The sequence below is a fragment of the Prionailurus bengalensis genome, chromosome A1 (assembly GCF_016509475.1).
Source record: "Prionailurus bengalensis isolate Pbe53 chromosome A1, Fcat_Pben_1.1_paternal_pri, whole genome shotgun sequence".
In the NCBI taxonomy this organism is placed as follows: domain Eukaryota; kingdom Metazoa; phylum Chordata; class Mammalia; order Carnivora; family Felidae; genus Prionailurus; species Prionailurus bengalensis.
This window is the reverse complement of record NC_057343.1, coordinates 17,470,480-17,490,227: the sequence shown is the minus strand read 5'-3', so window position 1 is coordinate 17,490,227 and position 19,748 is coordinate 17,470,480. Positions and strand designations below refer to the sequence as shown.

At 40.0% G+C, this 19,748-nt stretch overlaps 2 protein-coding genes across 4 annotated transcripts in view; one reads left to right on the top strand and one right to left on the bottom strand.

Moving 5' to 3' along the window:
- Nucleotides 1–459: 459 nt before the first annotated feature.
- NHLRC3 (NHL repeat containing 3) lies at nt 460–12,168 on the bottom strand. 3 transcript variants are annotated; one of them, XM_043577774.1, is made up of 8 exons: nt 11,854–12,148; nt 11,613–11,641; nt 11,026–11,178; nt 10,574–10,721; nt 8,212–8,358; nt 6,097–6,188; nt 3,370–3,482; nt 460–2,774 (listed from the first exon to the last, which is right to left on the bottom strand). In XM_043577774.1, exons 1-8 carry the CDS (start codon nt 11,924–11,926, stop codon nt 2,519–2,521), a joined length of 1,011 nt encoding a protein of 336 aa, XP_043433709.1. In that variant the 5' UTR covers nt 11,927–12,148; the 3' UTR covers nt 460–2,518. The 3 variants fall into 3 exon arrangements, with proteins under 3 accessions (XP_043433709.1, XP_043433694.1, XP_043433701.1); XM_043577759.1 differs by having other exon boundaries at nt 8,212–8,412; nt 11,854–12,145; XM_043577766.1 differs by lacking the exon at nt 11,613–11,641 and having other exon boundaries at nt 8,212–8,412; nt 11,854–12,168.
- A 302-nt stretch (nt 12,169–12,470) lies between these two features.
- PROSER1 (proline and serine rich 1) overlaps nt 12,471–19,748 on the top strand; it is a 28,144-nt gene continuing 20,866 nt past the window's right edge. The window contains exons 1-3 of the mRNA XM_043577745.1: nt 12,471–13,334; nt 15,833–15,898; nt 18,432–18,500. Of these exons, the coding sequence (XP_043433680.1) occupies nt 13,290–13,334; nt 15,833–15,898; nt 18,432–18,500 (180 nt within the window). The 5' untranslated portion in view covers nt 12,471–13,289. The remainder of the gene's footprint in view (nt 13,335–15,832; nt 15,899–18,431; nt 18,501–19,748) is intronic.

Here is a 19,748-nt window from a genome sequence, read left to right as displayed (position 1 = left end):
CAGTTGCAGTGCGGGCTATCCAACGTACCCTGTTTTAAAATCCAGTGTTCAAAATCAACAAATGCAGAACAAAAGTTGGGACTTGACTGCCTTTATTTAGCCTGACGACCGCAATGCTTGAAGCGGTCTTTTGACCTGGTAAGTGACCGAAGCACAAATTATATGGGTCTTCTTAGTTTACCCTCTTGATTTCACACAGGCTGCCTCTGCGGACAAATAATTCCATCATAGAGACCCGATGTTCTAATAGGGGTTAGGGAAGATACAGTCTTCGGTTTCCTAATTTAGAAAAGTAATCTCCCCCTCTGGGAGATCTAGCCTATACTTTACACGTGAATGAAGGGTATTCTCTCAGTGCCAACTTGTGCTATCAGGATGGCTGAAATTCTTTAACAGAATAAGAAGTTCTAAAACTGCTTTTATAACAATAAAATCAAACATTAGAGAGCCAGATAATACTGCCTTTTCTTTCCAAAAGTTTAATTCGTATTCTTTAGTCAAAATACAACACATTCTCTCAATCATTTAACCAATTAACCCAAAGGAAAAAAGTGAAATACTACGATTACAAGTATGCTAATAAACACTTTAAGCAAGATATATGGCAACAATACTTTCAACAAGTTTTATAAGAAACTGGCATAAAACAAAGTTAACTATAACATTTTTAAAATGACAAGATCAGTTTACCTAACCTGTATTCCTTCCAAGAGGTATTTGCACTTCTTGTCCTGGCTTAAAAACAAAACAAAACAAAACAAAACTCTCAAATCACTTCCTTCTATCCAAATAAATTTACTGTATTTGCTAAGCTGCATAAAGTTCACGACGACAGGTTTTGAAAACAGCACTCAACGCAAAATTAAGGCAAACTGGATAGTTGCTATCAGGTAAATTAAGCAGCTGGAAGGATCTCTGTTTAAGAATTTCTGCCTCGAATGCCCTGGGAGCTTAGATTTCAAAGGGCACATTTGTATCTGTCGTACAGCTGATCCTTGCAGCATTTCTGAAGGAGGGAGGAAATGATGCTCCCATTTTACTAAGGAGAAAAACCAAGAAGACTCACTGAAGATCATACAGCTTGGTCAGTGGCACAAACACACTTATCAAAGGCCTCGGAACACAGGACAGTTTCCTGTTGGTAGATTTAACTTTCTAACTGTGTCAAGATATGATCCGAGCATCAAAATAGTGTGAATTCCTTGAGGTCTGGAAAACAGACGGCAGCTACAATGGGTGACGAGGAAAGTCAGCTCAAGATTTCTCACATGCTACACGATTTACAGTGCAAGTCCGGGATAAGGAGGGAGGTGAATACAAGAAGAAGGGGACGAATGAGTTGACATCATCATACGGCGAGGTCTGAACAGAACCTAGAATAAACTAGAACCGAAAAGATGGTCTTTCATCTGGTATTCAGACCAAAGGGTAGAGAGACGTAGAAATAGAAAGCTAAGAAATTATTCACCTTAACAGATCCCCATATATACAATTCTAAAACTTCTTTGAGGTAGACAGATGTTAGGAATGAACTGAGTTCATGTTTTAAAAAAAGAAGATAAGGAAGGGAGGGAGGTCGGGAGGGAGGGAAGGAGGAAAAAAGGAATGAAGGGCCCTATTTTCAGTCGTACCTTTAATTAAAAAACATCCCAGTTAGTACTTGTAAAGATCCCTTTCAGTAAAGTGCTTAAATGCCTGCTGTTTTATTCCTACATTTAGAGGTTGAGACGAAGTATCTTACAGCTGAAGGACCCAGGCCAAGCTGGGCTTTTAAAAGAAAGCCTATCAGGGTTCTCAGCAAGTCTGTAACTTTTTACAGCTTGTCCATGTGGACCACCTTGTTTTCCCCTCTTTGGTTTCTCCAGTTGGGAGCTCGAATGGACTTTCCCCGCAAAATCTCCAGGATTCTCTCAGTCAGATGTAATGTTCCTACAAGACACGCTTGAGGCCTGCTGACACGCTTGTATCAGTTTGCACACTTGTCTCCCACTGGACTAGATGCTACTGAACAGGCTCACACAGGTAAGTCCTGATTCTTCCTCTCTGAATCTTTAGGAGCTAGCATCCCGTGGGTACTCATTGATCAAGAGCCCATCTGACTTAATCGCTCAAAAGGTACATTTTGTATAAGGTGAACAAACTGGAGGTTTGTAGTCCTTCACATGAAGTTCAATATATCCTGCAAAACCCATTTTTATTCCTTTCCCTCTTCCTCCCAGGGAGGATTAGTCTACCTGGGCAAATACCTACCTTATGGTCTTAGTCCCTCTTTCAGATCCCATTTTTTAGAATTACATTTCCTTCGTTAAAATAGCCTTATGCACTTACAAGTAAAACTAAGTCATGAGAACAGCAACAAAACATATGGTTCTGAAGGATATAAGAACAAATTCTTCTCATCACTAGATCATGGGAAAATAAAGAAACAAATACTGGTGCCTGAACGTTATTTGTAAGGACAGGACAATGAATTTGAGAATCTGAACTTCCACTTGAAACATCTCCGGGAAAAGAAACATTATGAATGTGTGAACGAAGGAAAATAGCCCTCCACTGGGACATATTTTTGCACTTGCTTTGCTCCGATTTCTGCTACATAGATGGCTCCAGTCTTCCCGCTGACATCTAAGAGATGAGGTAAAACCTGGTCTGCTAGTTGGATTGTGTTGATCACGGAACAGTTGCCAATGCTTCCCACTGGGGGTGCGGCCACCAGTAAGACCCTGCTGAGATTCAGCTGGGCTACGATCACGTACTTCCCGTCAGGAGTAAATCTAAGGACAGAGACATTTTACAGAATAAATGTATGCAAGATCAGTATAAATGTTGACTTCTTCAACATTTTTCTCCCCTACAACGCTTAACAACAATAGGCACCTATACTTGCTGAAGGTTGCTTTCGAGGAGAATTGAAGTTTGTCTAATTCTGCTTATGAGGGAATAAAGATTTGTGAAGGTAGATGTAGCCAAAGAATAGCTTGAACAACACAAAAAGTAATACGCAAGAACCACACAAAATGAAACTAATGGACAGGAGAGTCGGTGCTAGGCTGACACTACAGACTCCAGATTTCTATTTTCGTTTTACGTTTAAAAATTCACCACATGTACCCTGAGGGTGAAAGCTGTAGGAGGTCCAGCATATGTTATCTGACACCCCGACCCCACAGTGCACTGGGACTTTAACTGCTTTTCTTCCTCTGCTTGGGATCTGAAATATGGTTACGTATTCTCTGCAAACTTGTTTCTGTTCCTTTTCCACCTTCTGAAAATAATATTTTAACGTTTCAGCTAGCTCTTCAGAGAAGCAAACATAAATCAGATTTAAAAAAAGCATTAAAAAAAAAAAAAAAAAAAGCAAAACGTTACCTGACTGAAGAAGGTCCCTCTTCTGTGAAACAATTATTCCATGCTCCTAACCACTCCCCAGTGTCTTTATCAAATACTTGAATTCTTTTATTTCCTCGGTCAGCAACCCATACCTGAGAAAGCAAAAAGATGTTTTTTGGAAAAGATCCACATATAATGAGAAAACAAAAAGGGAGAGGGGCGGGATGGATGTTTATTTCTACTAGTTTCCCATACATCATCTCATGCGGTTCTCAGAGGGCCTCAAAGAAGGTAAGCCCTATCTTCAGACAGGAAATTAAAGTTCAGAAAGTTTAAATCCCTTGTTTGAAGTGAGCTTCCAATACGTGGGAGAGCCGCTTTAGGCCACCTGTCTCAACTCAAAGCCCACACACAGTACTCTGCCCGCTCTACCAAGCACCCGAATAACAAGAAAACCGGAGTCCTCCATCATGATGCGGAACATGAGCAACACTGAGGAGGGACAGAATTCATCCGTTCCTCTCACAGGCATTCACCTTCCGGCTGAGTACTGCCACCCTGCCAGTTCCAGGGCTAGGTTAGAAGACAAAAAGAAAGAAACACAGCCTTGTTCCTCAGGAGCCCAGGCTAGGGTATTCATTCCTATTGCAGTACCACTAAACATCCACCTGCTATTTAGCAAGGCATGTCCAAAGTGCCAACCCACTGGAAGAGGAAGCTTAGAAGACTTCAGTAACTTTTAAGAATGACAGTAGGCTAATGACAGGTTTAATTCCGTTTTGCTATAGGCTGGTATGAGTTACTAAGGAAACTACTGTCATAAAACAGGAGAGTAGATTCACGTTAAATGGCATCTCGTGTACTATATCTGATACATGCAACCTACAGCATACATACAGCGAAATCACTTTAGGACATGCAGCTAGGATTATAGAGGGGTATGTAACACTGGACTGGAACTATGGGCCTGCCCCACTGACCTCTACCACCTTCTCCTTTCAGGATCTTGGGTTTGTGGATTCAGGGACTGTTTCTTCAAGGTAACCCTAACTATGTATTTGTCAGTATGTTTGAGTTTCAGTAGCCACTAAATTCATCTACAATAAGACACAAATAAACTGTTTCACTTTAGAGAGGTTGTTGATCTCTATGTAAGGCAATTTCTCAAGACCTTTTCCTGATTCGTGATTCTTTAGTAAGGATGGATTTCCTTAAAGATTTTGGGATTACTGTCTTAGATGAGTGACCAAGGAAGAAATACAGTTTAGGTCGTAAGACTGAATAAGACTTTAGATTGTTAGCGTTATCTTTCCTACTGAACAAAATCTGAGAAATCTTGTTTAAGAAACACCGGCAAGTTTACCTCTGGACCTAATGAACTTTTCACATAGGCTTGGATGACGACTGAGTCAATCACGTAAAACGTTCAGAACAGCATGACTGTGGTTAAAACACAAGTGTGCGGACATGAACATTCTCATTTCTCATCATTCAGTAATGCCAGAGGATGTCCATCAAATGTTCTCCAAAGCCTCTCAAAAGGGCACTTATCACTGTGGAGAATTTACCAGGGTCTAAGTCTTGCCTGCTCAGAAACGTGATCTTGTTCTTATCCCACAAAGGGAGAAGTTAACCAGGCTCAGCAGGGTAATGTGTTTAAAACCAGAATTCCAACTTTCTAGCTCCCCATTTACAGACAAAATTCACATGTTCAGTTATCTTCCTATCTACACTGAGAACTACCTGAAGATTTTATGATTAAAATATTCTCATTTTGTCTACACAGGAAGTCAAATCACAATCAGAAGGTTGCATGCTAAACACAGGGCCAGAAGTGGAAACGGATTAAATTTCTAACGGTATGAAGCCAAGATTGTCTGATGCATCTATTGTGTGTGTAGTAAGTCCTTTAGTCACTTCAGTTACATATAAGATGACCAGTATGTGCCAGACGCCCAGATATAAAGCAAAAGAGACTCAGTACGTGCCCTCATACAGCCTACACTCTGTCAAGGGAGACAGTTAATTGATACGATAGTGTGACAGTTACTATAATGGGGGAAGTACAGGCCACTATAGGAAAACAGGAAAAGCTAAGGTAACATTTTGGGTGGGGTTTGGTTTTGAGAAAGTAACCCCAAAGAAGTGGTATGTATGCTTAACGGTGTGCAAAAGAGACGGGTGGGAAAAAAGAAATGGGTTGAAATGCGTCAGTTAAAGTGTTCTGTTCCCCACACTGGAGCTAGTGAGAACAGAGCTTGCCAAGGTGGCTCTTGTTTTCAAGCTTCCAAGGTTAACCTCTCCCTTCTCCCTTTTGGTCAACATATTCTAGAATGAATTTAATTCTAAAGTTAAAAATATATTCAAACACATCGTAGTTTTCTTAGTGGGAGGGTGACTCATTTCTTCTTCAGGTTACTTATGTTCTACTCCTTTATTTGTTCCTTCTACCTTTAAGTGACATAGAAAATCTATTTTGTTCATTTTTAAATATTTGGGGAACTCTCTCCAGTATGGGACCCAAACATTTGTAAGAGTACGTGGGTATACCCAGCCCCAAAGGAACTGCCCAGACATACCCAGATACACACAACCACAAACATTCATACGTAATTTATACGTCCAGAAACACACATGTGCACCAAGATCCATATATATATATATATATATATATATATATATATATATAGGCCCATACACCAACACACACACACACACACACATTTAGATACACAGTTCCAGATACAACGAGAGTGTATTTTTTACCCGACCAGCCGAATCAACTGTAACGCTGTGAGGTATGTTGAACTTGGCAGGCCCTGTCCCCCGTTCTCCATGCAGCCAAAGTATCATAAAATCTGGACGGTGGTAAACACAGTTAGTTGGTCAGAGCAACATATAGAATACCTGACACATTTGCATGTTATATTTTATGTCTTAAGTTGCAAACAAACTATTCAATTATACCTCCAATTGATTATGCTTTACTGGCTTTCTGTTTGTATACCACTTTAATTCTTATGCTTTACCAGAAAAAAAAAATTCCTTCTCTGTTTCAAGCAATTAATCGACTTCTTTAATGACTATCTCCACTTCAATCTTTTATCACTCAAAACCACTGCTGTGATTCATGTCAACATCTCCCTCAAACTGATACCCCTTCCTAACTAATCGGTTATTTGGTATTACAATTCCTCTGAGCTTAAAAATTCACATTGTTTTTATATTCTGTCTCCTTTATTACCTCTACCCCTATTACCTCTACCCCTAGAGATATGCCCAAGCCCGAGTCACAGGTACTCCTGTATCTGTAAATGTGACTTTATTGGACACAGAATCTTGGAGATATAATGAAGTTAGGGATCTTGTGAAGAGATGATCCTAGATTTAGGGTGGACCCTAAATCCAATGACTAGTGTCCTTGTAAGAGAAAGGAGAGGGAGATTTGAGACACAGACACACACAGAAAAGAAAGCCATCTGAAGACAGAGGCAGAGACTGGAGATATGCTGCCCCAAGCCAAGGAATGTCTGGAGCCACGGGAAGCCGGAGAGGCAAAGAGGGATTCTCCTCTCGTGCCATTAGAGGGAGCATGGCCTGCCCATTAGATTCAGACTTCTGGATTCCAAAACTACGAGAGAAAACATTTCCATTTAAGCCATTTAGTTTGTGGCGATTTTTTAAAAAAGATATTTAGTTTTGAGAGAGAGAGGAGGAGAGAGTGCACAAGCGCAAGTGGGGGAGGGGCGGAGAAGAGGTGGACAGAGGATCCAAAGTGGGCTCTGTGCTGACAGCAGCAGCCCCAAAAGGGCTCAAACTCATAAACCTCGAGATCGTGACCTGAGCCGAAGTCAGATGCTTAACCGACCGAGCGACCCAGGTGCCCCTGTGGCAACTTTTTTTTATCACAGCCATTCAATCTGTCTCCTGAGTTTGGTTGTTTCTTTCATAGAATTTTTTGAGCCTTGCTTTATCCCTACGTCACCTCCCTTTAACTATCACCAACCAAACTCAGTTACTGGGTGATAAGCTGACTACACAGCTTCCATGTAGGGGTTTATGTCGTGTCCCAATGACAGCGCTTACTGCAAATATATCTCGGTACAGTGTCTATTGGAAACACTGCTTCTGTAACATCACCTTCCCACTAAAAAAGCTCAGACATTTTAAAGGCAAAATTATGGCTTCAAAATTCTTCGATAAGCCTTCAACATCCCAAATCGTACTTTCTACTATTCAAAAATTACATCCTAAGCTCCTTTCCTGGAACACGTGCTAATTACCACCTGTAGACCTTGTGTGATGGAGCTTGTGAACGTTCCTCCCATCTCCCTTCTCCTCCCACCAAAATCAGCGTAGTTCAAGAACTACTTCTTTTAGGAACCCTGGCCCTACTTCTCCAGTCAACAGAAGTTTCTCCTCCTAGTCCCATTTTGCTTTATCAATACCGCAGAGTACCATTTAACGGTTTCATCTGAAATAGACCTGCACCTAGAATACTACTGAGGACACAACAACAGTAAAATACAAACACAAACTTTAGCCGATCAAACTGAAGGATACCTCAGCTCTGGGATGTCAGGTTCCCAATCTCCTTATTCTGAACTGGATAGGATAACCACTTACTTCTTGAGCCCACTATAAATCCCCAAAGTGCTTCCAGTTTCATTCAAAGCAAACGCCTACCTTTTGAGAATTAAGCAAGCCTATCATCAGCACCATTTATTATTGGCCATCCCACACAGCTCACTTGAGCCCTTTACACACAGCTTCATATACAACATGCAACAGTTATGATATTTACCAAGTATCAAGCAAACTAAAGCAATGCAACTTACTGAATAGCATTCTTACAATGCCATGCAAAGCTAAGCCAGGTACCTTGGGACAATTTGATCAATCTGTTATTCAATCCTCCATCTCCATCCACGATGTAAATATCTCCTGTGTCGTCTACATACAATTCTGCGGGGTTATCAAACTGTAGGGGAGTCAAACCAGTGCCTTTCTTGCCTGGGGTACCCAACACTTGAACAAGATCACCAAAGGAATTGTATTTTTTAATAGTATGACCATAGGATCCTATAAAGATAAACACACACACTTCACAAATACAACCACTGTCCAAACATTCACGTTTTTCAAGTAAGCAGAGCAAAAATGTACTAGAATTAAACAGTTAATTGAGCTTCTTCATTAGTTTCAACCAAACTTATTATGAGTTAAAATCTCAGGTACTCCTAAATAAGTAGATTCTAAATTCAAGTAAATCAAACCAAAACAATTGGCTCCTTATACAGGAAGCTTGTGATGCTAAATCATAGGTAGGTCATTTTCTTTTTTATCATAAATACAACCTTGAAGGAGCATTCCTTGCAAAAAGAAACCAAAAAGGAACTGGAAAAGGAACTTATATTTGAAAATCATTATTTCAATCATATGCGCTCAAATTTTAGTAGGTCAACAAAAAGTGCACTATAATACAGATTTTAAAACTACCCTTTCTCCTAGTGGAAACAAGTTCAAATTCAACCCATTAACAGTTTTTTCCTAAGAAGGGAATAAATCTTCCCAAACTGTTAGTATCATATCCTTTCACTTACATCAAGACTTCTTTGAGTGGAAATTCCTTACAAGCAAAAATATAAAGTATTAACAGATAGGAAAAAACCATAAAGTAGTTAAGAGAAATCAATTTGAAGGCATACCAAGACCAAACTAACTGTTAGGCATTCAAAAGATAAATCGGATACACTGAGCTTACTGGAAATAAAGTGAATCAAACTTGCATTACAATTCTAACTTAAAAAGTGTATTTATTATTATGCCTCATTTGAAAGCTTGAGTTAGTTTGTAGCAATAATAAGAGAACATAATATTATTACAGAATGCAACCTTCAAAGTTCCTAAAAAATTGGCAAAGGACACAGAATACCAGTGGAAAACATTCTTGTGGGTTTTTTTTTTTTTTTATAGGCTCATTTACAGCCATATTTTTATTAAAGGAATGTATTTCTTCAAAAAATGGGAAGGAATATAAAGTGTCTCCATATTTGTGCATGAAAAAAACCCAGCTATAATGGAAAGAATGAAGAGGTCATGTGTGTTCTTTTTATTTGTGGGAATCAATGAAGTATTTTATAAAAAAGGATCACATGAATGGAATAAATGAAAAACTAAAGGCTTTTAACAGTAAATTCTGAAAAAAAGAGAGAAAAGAGCCATATTTCATTACAGTATTACAATGAAATCAGATGCAGTCTAGATTTTTTTTTAACCAAAATCTTACAATCCAAACTACATTTTGAAATGAATGGATTATCAGCTGAAGCTCAGAAATCTCTTGGGTTCTGAGAACAAATGGTAACAGCACTTCTAACAAAAACTGAGAGTTCACTAATTCCAAAATGGCATCTGAACTAGCCAGAAGTGAAGAAACAGGATGTCCTTCAAGCCATGAATGTAACTGGGCCAAAGAATACTAGAAACACTGTCTTTATGATCCCATTCATTCCTGAGATCCTGACATAATGCCAGGTTATCTAGAAATACTGTCTTTATGATCCCATTCATTCTTGAGATCCTGAAATTATAATCACAAGTCATCTCTGGTACTATCTTGTCTTAAGCCACAATAATACGGAAACAGTTATCTATTAAACCATTCACAGCTATAAATTCAACTGTGCTTGATTTACAACATACTCTACTAAAAATGTTTTTTGGAAGGAAAATTTCAGACATGCTGCAGTAGGTAGGATTTCAGAAACATTAACACCAGCAGTTTCTGCAAATCTTGCATTTTGGGCAACAAAGCAGTTCTGGTTTCTTAGCACCATCTCTTTTGAAAGAGAACTGGTAAAGGAAAATGAGACAGGGATTTTACTAACTCTCAGAGATTGTTAGTTCCGTGGCTTCACACAAGAGGTTTACATTTAACCTGGGAGGAGCAGCTGATGTTTTAAAAACTATAAAAAAGGATCCCTGAAAGTATAGTCTCACAAATGGCGCTACAAAGAGGAAAAGTCCCTTGACAAGTTAGTGGAAAAATCACAACGGTAGCCTTCTTGTTAAATGTCTTGACTCTACGGAAGTACAATACAAAGATTTTTAGAAAGAAGTGATTTCATAAGTCATTAAAGAAATTATATTTAGCAACTCTTGATTTTAAAGCATACAAGCAAGAACATGGGCAAAAATATGATTTCTAGCAAGACAATTTAATAGATATTACTACACATACCACTTCCTACATCCGTGATCCAGACAGACTGTTCATGTAGTGTACTGGCTGCAAATATACCATGAGGTGTGTCAACTGTGTAATTCCAGGATCGTAGGAAATATCCATCCTCTGTGAACACTAATACCTTTGGGATGTTATCCCCTCTCTGAAGGTATATAAAAATAACTGCTTAGATAAGATTATTTTTTAGAAAGTAATCTTTATTTTGGTAGAGAGAAACAACAATTAAAGGTTAATCGAGAAATTAATAATGTTTAAAAAAACCATCTTCAAAACCTAACAGTATTAACTATTACATTCAAAACCAAAATATTTACTCAAAACCAATCCAAAAAAACCAAATTTCACGATTACCGTAATGTAAACATACATGGTTACTTAGTGCAGCAAATCAAGAAGCTGTTTCCTTTGTATTCATAATTTTTTTTTTTTAATCCCATTTTACTAACCTGGGCTACGTAAACCAATCCGCTGAGGGAGTCAATTGCAACACAAAATGTTGTTCCAGTAAAGTATTCTGGACGATTAGGCCATCCCACATCCAGCCGGTAAAGAATTTCCTTGGTTGTCCAGGAAACTTGAAAAGCAAATTTCCTTAAAACCTTAAAAAAAAAAAAAAAAAAAAACCCAGAAGATTAAGATTCAGTTCACTCTCTAGGTTAAATAAATAAATAAATAAATGTTTATTTAAAAAAAATTTTTTTTTAACGTTTATTTATTTTTGAGACAGAGAGAGACAGAGCATGAACGGGGGAGGGTCAGAGAGAGAGGGAGACACAGAATCTGAAACAGGCTCCAGGCTCCAGGCTCTGAGCCATCAGCACAGAGCCCGACGCGGGGCTGGAACTCACGGACCATGAGATCATGACCTGAGCCGAAGTCGGACGCTCAACCGACTGAGCCACCCAAGCGCCCCAATAAATGTTTATTTTTAAGCATGCCTTGACACCTGATACAGAGGTGTTGGGGCTGCTGGACAGAAATGATTGGGGGATGGGTTTATACGTCGAAAGACCAAGGGGGCCACAATACAAACCTGCAAATTATTTGGAGACGTAGTGGGGTCTGGGGAAAGAAAGAACACAGAGAAACGGCGATGCATCATATACAAACTTTTAAACCCGAAGAGACAAAGAAGGGCGTCGGCAGTTCGGCCCGGGTGGGGGTTTTGAGACAAGCCAGTGCGGGAGCCAGGGCCCGCCACCTCCACCCAACAGCGGCGTCGCCTCTCAACGGTGCCGTCCACACACCCGACACGTCTTCTCTGCTCAACTCACCGGTGAGCCACAAAAACGCGAATGCAAAACCAGTAATGCAAGAAAGAAGCCAGCGCCTGCCAGGCCGACCCATAATCTCGCCATGACGAGACGGAAGGGTCCGCAGGCGGCTGGGGGCCACCGAACGCTCTCAGGTCCACGCCGTTCGTCGCCGCATAGGGCGTCGGCCCAACCTCGGGGTCGAAGCTCCTATCTCCAATTCCCTCTCCCTGGATGCGCGGGTTTTGAAAACCCAAAGGAGAGCACAGATCGGGGTGAGAGAAAATCAGATCTCGGGTAGCGGTTTCCTGGTGCGTTCGGGGTCCACGCCCCCAGGTCACGCGGCTCGGGCTGACCCACTGACCACCCTTTTCCGCCCCTTGGGGCGGTCCACACTGCGGACTTCGCCCGTCAGCCAAAAATAAGGGTATCCATAGATATGCCTTAACCTCTCGACGTTCATTTTTTTTAAATTAAGATTGAAAAATCACAACCTAACACACGCAAACCCGCAAAATAGAAATGTGGCTCTCAAAAAATGATTTTCAAGCTCCGAGAAAGATTTCTGCTACCTCCGATTCTGAGGAATTCAGGCATTTGCTGTAGACACCTACGTTCCCACACCAGGACCCCTCCTTTGGCTTTCGGGAAAGAGAGGCCTAAGCTCTCGGCGCAGAGTTGGGTTTACAGGGGCGCGACGAGCTTCTTTAAAGGCCCCCAGGAGCCGGTGGGAGCTGTAGGGGTAACCAGGAAGGGCTCTAGACGCCGTGGGCGCCGCGGTATTCGGGAGTCCCCCTACCGGAGAGTGTGGGCCCCCTCGCCCGGCTCCCGGTGCTCTCCGGCTGCCGGCCCGCTCCCGGAAGCCGTGGCAGCTGGTAACAAAGAGCCTGCCCGGCCTCCGCTGCCCGGGCTACGGGACCCAGGAGCCAGCGCAGCTGCTGGGGTTGAACGCAAGTCGGGCCATGCGCCGCGGTGAGGGGCGGCGGCCGGCGGCCTAGGCGCTGGTGCGGGTTGAGAGGCCGGTACCTCCTTCTTCGCCGCCCGCAGGATCCGGGGCGCAGGTGCATCTGCTCTCCCGGCCGCTCCACTCGGGAGAGCGGCTTCACGACCTTTCCCCGGCGGCGCCTGGCCTTCAGTTGCAGGGGACCGAAGCTCAGCTCCGGCTGCCAAGCCCTGGGCTTCTTTGCAGGACTCCGAGAGCACCGGACTCTTCCCCGAGGTGTCCTGAAGCTGAGAAAGTCTGGCGGTTTTTGCTTTTAATAAAAAGTTTTTATAAGTGTCCATTTTTAGAAATTTTTGCAGAGTTTGAAGTACTCTCTACCTCTTTGCATCCTTTTTCTTGCTCCTGGAGTCTTTCCTCCTCAGCTATAAACGTTTTTTACTATTAGAGCAGACCAGGGATGAACATTTTGTGATTGAAAGTGCAACTGTGTAAAACCACGTCGAAACTAACCAAGATGGACAAAAAGTCCTTTGAAACGGTGTTGGATGAAATTAGAAAGGTAATTTCACTTAATGCCTTAAATCAATCTATGAGCTACGAATTTTCGTAGTTAATTCTCTTTGAAGGACTGCGTGCCGATGGTGCAAAATACGAGTTTTAGGATTGCAAAATTGGTAGGAATTTTTAATGTACACTACGGGAGCTTGTATCGCGATACATTTCACGATACAAATAGAAATTAAGTTGTTAATGCTAAATTTGACGATCAGTGCGGTATTGTGGAAAATATATTCAAAGAATACTCGTTCGGAAGCCGGCTCTACAAATCTAATAGCTCTGTACTTGGCGGAAAAGTGATTTAATATTTAAGTTTTTATCTCATCTTTCAGTAACCTAAGACTGACAATTAAGAGATAATACGTATAAAATTTCTTTAATGGGAGTTCTCATGGCAGGTTTTTCAAATCTGAAGATAGGCTATGTGTTGCCTGGACGGACACAATGTCCAAATGTATTAGGTTTAAAGTCATATTCTTAGGAATGGGCTTCAATAACTTGAATTTCAACACTTTTTTTCTTCCTGTTTTCTAAGTTTTTGCTTCTTTTCGAGGCTGTTGTATGTAACCGACCTCCCAGAATGAACCAAACAGCAAAAAGATTTGGAATGTAGCCTTGAGCCCAGTAAATACTTAAAGCACAAAAGTGTTTACATAATTAGATCTGGAAGGACCATCTGTACCATTAGTATGCTAATACTGAGTGTTTTGCTTAGAACTTCTGGCCATTTCCAAACCTTTAAGACCCTTGACTGACAGGGTAGGATTTGTTACTTTATGCTCTGGTGATTGATTTATTTCAGCTTATGAGATGAATGAAATTCCCTGTAGACATGCTGTTTTTCTGCATTTTCTATAAAGCAAAGTGTTCGTTTTCTTCATCTGTCCTAAAACTGTTTTTCAAATTCGCGTATTAGGTTAAATTTACATGTTGGGTGATATTGAATGTTGTTTTTGGTCAAAATTTCAGCTTTTGCAAATCCAGCTTGTCCAATTAAAATTTGCAATAAAATGTCAGGTTGTCAACTATATGTATAGAATTTGTAACAATTTGTTTATGAGCTGATATTTACTGTTTATGAGGAAGTAATTTGTGGGTTCAAGTAGACCAAGTAGATTTCTACTTTTGGAAGTTATAGGGTGCAGTTTGCAAAATCTCTCCCTTCTATGTTGTGAAAAGATCACACACACACACACACACACACACACACACACACACACACACACTAATGAGGGGAATAGGATATTTTCCAGAGATCAAAGTCATACATGAGATAGCAATTTACTTTCTTATTTAAATCCTTATTTTTGGTCTGCAAGCAAATTAGATACATCAGCATTGTCTTAAGTCTGTTAAAATGGGATAAAAACGTAGGCATATCTAAATGAGAATTACTATTGTTTTTTAAAAAAAATTGCTTTCAGACTTTGTAGATATAAATTGGTTTAAACCAGGTAATCGCTTCCCGAGATTACATCTCAACAGTAAGAGTACCTTACCCAGAGTCCCATTCTCTCTTCCTCACTTCCCTTTTCAGTGAAAAACTACTGGGCAACCTGGATGTTTCTTTCAGTAAACTGGTCATGTTTTCTCCTAGCAAAATGATATATATACCAAATACAAATATTGTTTTGTAGTACAAAGGGTTTAGTTGATTTTTAATGATTAGTAGCTACCAAATTATGGTTGTTTCCATCTCTAAGTTTGGCAAACAGTTGCAAGGACAACATATATGATTTTAGCTGGTTCTGGATAGTGCTGGGTCAAGACCACCATACTTTCTCTCTGAACTTCGCATTGATAGAGGCCCTGTGAGGAAAGGAACCGTAACTTAGTACTATTATGTGTCAGATCTACTATTGACTATTTTAATTTTCACAGTAACTCTGAGGTGGGTAGTGAATGTTGTTCCCTTTTTATGGTTAAAAAGGTTCTCAAGCTAATTAAAATGCCTTTCAGAGGCCGCAAGGCCAGTTAGTAGCAGGCACACAGATTGAATTGAGGGCCCTTTTTGGCTCCTTGGGGTCTTAACATTCCAGTGGAAGTACTGAGAACCTGACCAGACCTTGTCATTCATGTTTCTCTATCACTAAGCACATAATAGCTGCTCAATAATTGATGCATGAATGCGTGAATAATGTTTGATATAATTAGGCTTCTTAAAAATGACAGTTTGGTTGAATTTGGGATGTTCTGAAACTCTAATAACATTAACAAGAATTCTGTATGGAATTTCTATTAATGTCAACGCTTGCCTATTATAGCTTTGTTCCTTTTCCTGGTAGGAGTGAGTAGGGAGACTCAGGAGGTTTTCCTGCTGTCTCCATGTATCCCTTACTGCACGGAACCTGGAAGGTGGAATGTCATGTCACCCCAGTGACTTTCGCTGCCTGTGCTGGGGCTGAAGAAGGGCTGCCATGTTGCTTAGGCAGTTTTGACGTCTGCATGTTACTATTTAGCTTACATATGCTAATGCTGTTTTTCTTTTTCCTTTCTTAGGCTGTTCTGACAGAGTACAAATTAAAAGCAATTGAATATGTGCATGGATATTTCTCTAGTGAACAGGTATTTGTGTATACAAAGATCTTTTTTCACTCTGATATTCTGGTTAATGTCTATTTACTTGCTGGTCAAGTTCAGAATTGCTTTTAGTTTGTTGCTGTATTTATTCAGAAACTTTAGAAGCTTTCCATTTGGGAAGAAAATTTTACCTAGTGTATAGTTAGAGTATTTTACAAACATACCTACTTTCACTGCAATATCATATATTAACTTTATTTTATTTTTTGTTTTAGAGAGAGAGCACAAGCCGGGGAGAAGGGCAGAGAGAGACAGAGAGACAGAGAGAATGAATGAATCTTAAACAGGCTCCAGACTCAGTGTGGAGCCCAATGAGGGGCTCAATCCCAGGACCCTGGGATCATGACCTGAGCTGAAATCAAGAGTCAGACATTCAACTGACTCAGCCACCTAGGCGCCTGTGTTAACATTATTTTATTTTATTTTATTTTATTTTATTTTATTTTATTTTATTTTATTTTATTTTATTTTATTTTATTTTATTTTATTTTATTAATTTATGTTTATTTAGAGAGACAGATAGCAAGTGGGGGACGAGCAGAGAGAGAGGGAGACCGAGAATCTCAAGCAGGCTCCGCAGCTGTCAGCATAGAGCCTGACATGGAGCTCAAACTCACGAACTGTGAGATCATGATCTGAGCCGAAACCAAGAGTCAGACTTAACCAACTAAGCCACCCAGGTGCCCTGGTAACATTTTAAAATTCAGTGTCCAAGACCAGTTTTCAAATATTTATTCTGAGCACAGCATCATGAATTTATAGATTTCTAATGGTAAACATACCCAAATTTGTACAGTATTTATAAGTCAGTAATTACAAAATTGACTACATGTTAAAACAAAATGTGGTGTTTAATAAGTAGTTTCTGTCACTGCCAGACAAATAATGTTTTAAGCATAGTAGTTTAATGAAAACTCATGCAGCTTTAGGGGGAGTTGGCTAATTTAAAAAGTGTATGCATATGTATGCATACCCACAACATACATAAAGAGGCCTGATTTCTGAGGAATACTTAAAAAACACTTGATAGAGAAATAGAGCAGAAAGAGAAATGTGCCTCTGGAGAAGAGTTCTGGGAAAGGGTAAGAATGTGTGGAGAGGGTAGACAGTGGATGAATCTGTAGGTGGAGTTAGTAAATGCTCCAACTTCTCATCTGTTATCTCAAGATTTTTAAAACTTGAGGTTTGGATCACTTTAAGCCTACAGAGGTTTTGACTCTTAAATGCCTAAAAGCTACTTTACAAATTGCATGCATTGTATTGCTGTCTATTTAGTGAGTGTTTTTCAGCTGTCCCATTACTTTTCAAAATCACCTTAATTTAAATGTTTCACAAGGATTTATAATATCTCATAGATAATAACTTTTCTTCTTTCGAGTATATGTGTGTGTGTGAAATTTTGTAGAAAACTTCCCTTGGTGGTTATTCCACTTTGCTAAAGTCATCAAAAACTTTAAAAAACTAAAAGCTATTTTTTAAGTATGACCTTCTGAGCCTCCTTATTGTATTGAAGGTTTTTCTTCCTATCTCAGACGTGATAGCAACGTTTCTTTTTGGTTGGTAAAGGGGCAGGTAGCATTTTCTACGTGTATGTATAGTAAAACCATTATTCCCATAATAGTAAAGAACATATGCATAATACTCATTTGCAACATACACGTCACTTTATAAGGAGTGAAAGTATTTTCTGCTCTTCATATACCACTCCAGTCTCTAGCATTAATTTTGCTTTGTAGAATAATTGAAACCTTAACACATTAATTCACTAACCCAGATTTTATTACTCCCTCTTTGAGTCTTTTTTTTTTTTTTTCTTTTCTTTTGGATTTCCCTTGGAGGCAGTGAAAAGGGTGGTGGTGACTATGCAGGAACTTCAGTGTTGTGACCTTGATGCCCTCCTCATCTTTTATAAGAGATCTCGTAGTATCTCCCTCATTCATTTGAAATTCGCCGGTGGCAGTAGTGGTGGGAGAGCCTGGCTAACTGTGTTCCCCAAATGCCCTACTGTTTACAAATTGCTGGAGTAACTCATGGTGCTTCTTACACTTTTAGGGAATAGATCTGTGGTGTAAATACGAGATCCGTGCCCTTGAGATTCAAGGAAAAGTGCAGGAGATAGCAGACCTATTCTAAACTACACCAGTGAACACCCTTTTGTGATTGATTAAAACTGTCACTCTCCACTAAATTTTTACAGTTTTCCATTCGTAATACAGCTGACATTTATCTCCATCTAGTACTTTTTCATTCTCTTTTCTTTAGGTACTTTGTTTTTCCTGTATTTTATACTTTTTGTTTATTTCTGTAGCAGCGCTGCCCCAGTCTCTGTGATGACCAAAATGTTCTCTTTTTGCACTATTCCTCGTGGTAACTATCTACTTCAGATGGCCATTGAGCACTTAAATTGTGATTTGTGCCAATAAGGGACCGAATAGTAATTCATAGTACTGAAACAAATCTTGTAGAAATGTTGGCAAATACATATCATTAGAGCTAAAGGAGTTCTTTGCTTTTTCAGGTGGTTGATTTACTGAGATATTTCTCCTGGGCTGAACCTCAGTTAAAGGCAATGAAAGCATTACAACATGTAAGTAACTTACTTTTCTTTAGAATGAAGAATTTAAGTATCTTGAATTCTCCACTTGTTTTCTATAATTGATCTCAGGTTGTAATTTGTTTGCATTAGAAAAACTAATCCTAAGTTTTATTATACTTTGATTAATCAAATAATTGTTAAAAAAATTAAGACTCCCCAAACTGTGAATTTAAATTGTATGTACCTTATTAAGTTGTGAACCATAGGATCCTAATTGGCAGATTGGAAGAGAAAATATTTATAGGCAAACAAAACATAGAATTTGAATTTTCTTTTATAGTTTATTTCTTTTGAGAGAGAGAGTGCAAGCAGGGGAGGGGCAGAGAGAAAGGGGGAGAGAGAGAGAGAGAATCTCGAGCAGGCCCCCCCTGCTGTCAGCCTGGAGCGCGGTGCAGGGCTTGAACTCAATAAACTGAAATCATGACCTGAGCCAAAACCAAGAGTTGGATGCTTAACCGACTGAACCACCCAGATGCCCCTAGAATTTGAATTCTTTTTTTTTTTTTTTTCAACGTTTATTTATTTTTGGGACAGAGAGAGACAGAGCATGAACGGGGGAGGGGCAGAGAGAGAGGGAGACACAGAATCAGAAACAGGCTCCAGGCTCTGAGCCATCAGCCCAGAGCCTGATGCGGGGCTCGAACTCACGGACCGCGAGATCGTGACCTGGCTGAAGTCGGACGCTTAACCGACTGCGCCACCCAGGCGCCCCTTGAATTCTTATTTTTTTTAAAGCTTATTTATTTTTTTGAGAGAGAGAGACAGAGCGTGAGTGGGGGAGAGGCAGAGAGAAAGGGAGACACAGAATCTAAAGCAGGCTCCAGGCTGTGAGCTGTCAACACAGAACCTGGCTTGGGGCTCAAATTCATGAACCACAAGATCATGACCCGGCCGCTTAACCGACTGAGCCACCCAGGCACCCCTAGAATTTGAATTCTTAAGTGTTTTTGTGTACGTCCTTCAAATTTTTGATATCTTTATCCTTTTGTATTTAGTTTTAGAACAGTAGTCAGTTGGGTTTATATTTATAATTCTTTAGACCAACACTGTCCAAATGGAACTTCCAGCGATAATGGAAGAGTTCTGTATCTCTGCTGTCCAGTCTGGTAACCACTGACCACATGTGGCTTTTGAGCACCTAATGTGTCTGGTCTGCCTGTGGAACTGTATTATTTCTTTCATTTTAATTTAAATAGACACATGTGCCTAGTGGCTTCTGTATGGCCAGCACAGTGCTGG

What these genes read in the sequence shown, in the direction of transcription:
- NHLRC3 (XM_043577759.1), bottom strand. Translation starts at nt 11,926, where the DNA reads ATGGGTCGGCCTGGCAGGCGCTGGCTTCTTTCTTGCATTACTGGTTTT. An exon ending in GATCACGGATGTAGGAAGTG is followed by an intron (nt 8,413 to 10,573) that starts GTATGTGTAGTA and finishes TTATCTTTATAG; the next exon opens with GATCCTATGGTCATACTATT. An exon ending in ATTGATCAAATTGTCCCAAG is followed by an intron (nt 6,189 to 8,211) that starts GTACCTGGCTTA and finishes ACCACCGTCCAG; the next exon opens with ATTTTATGATACTTTGGCTG.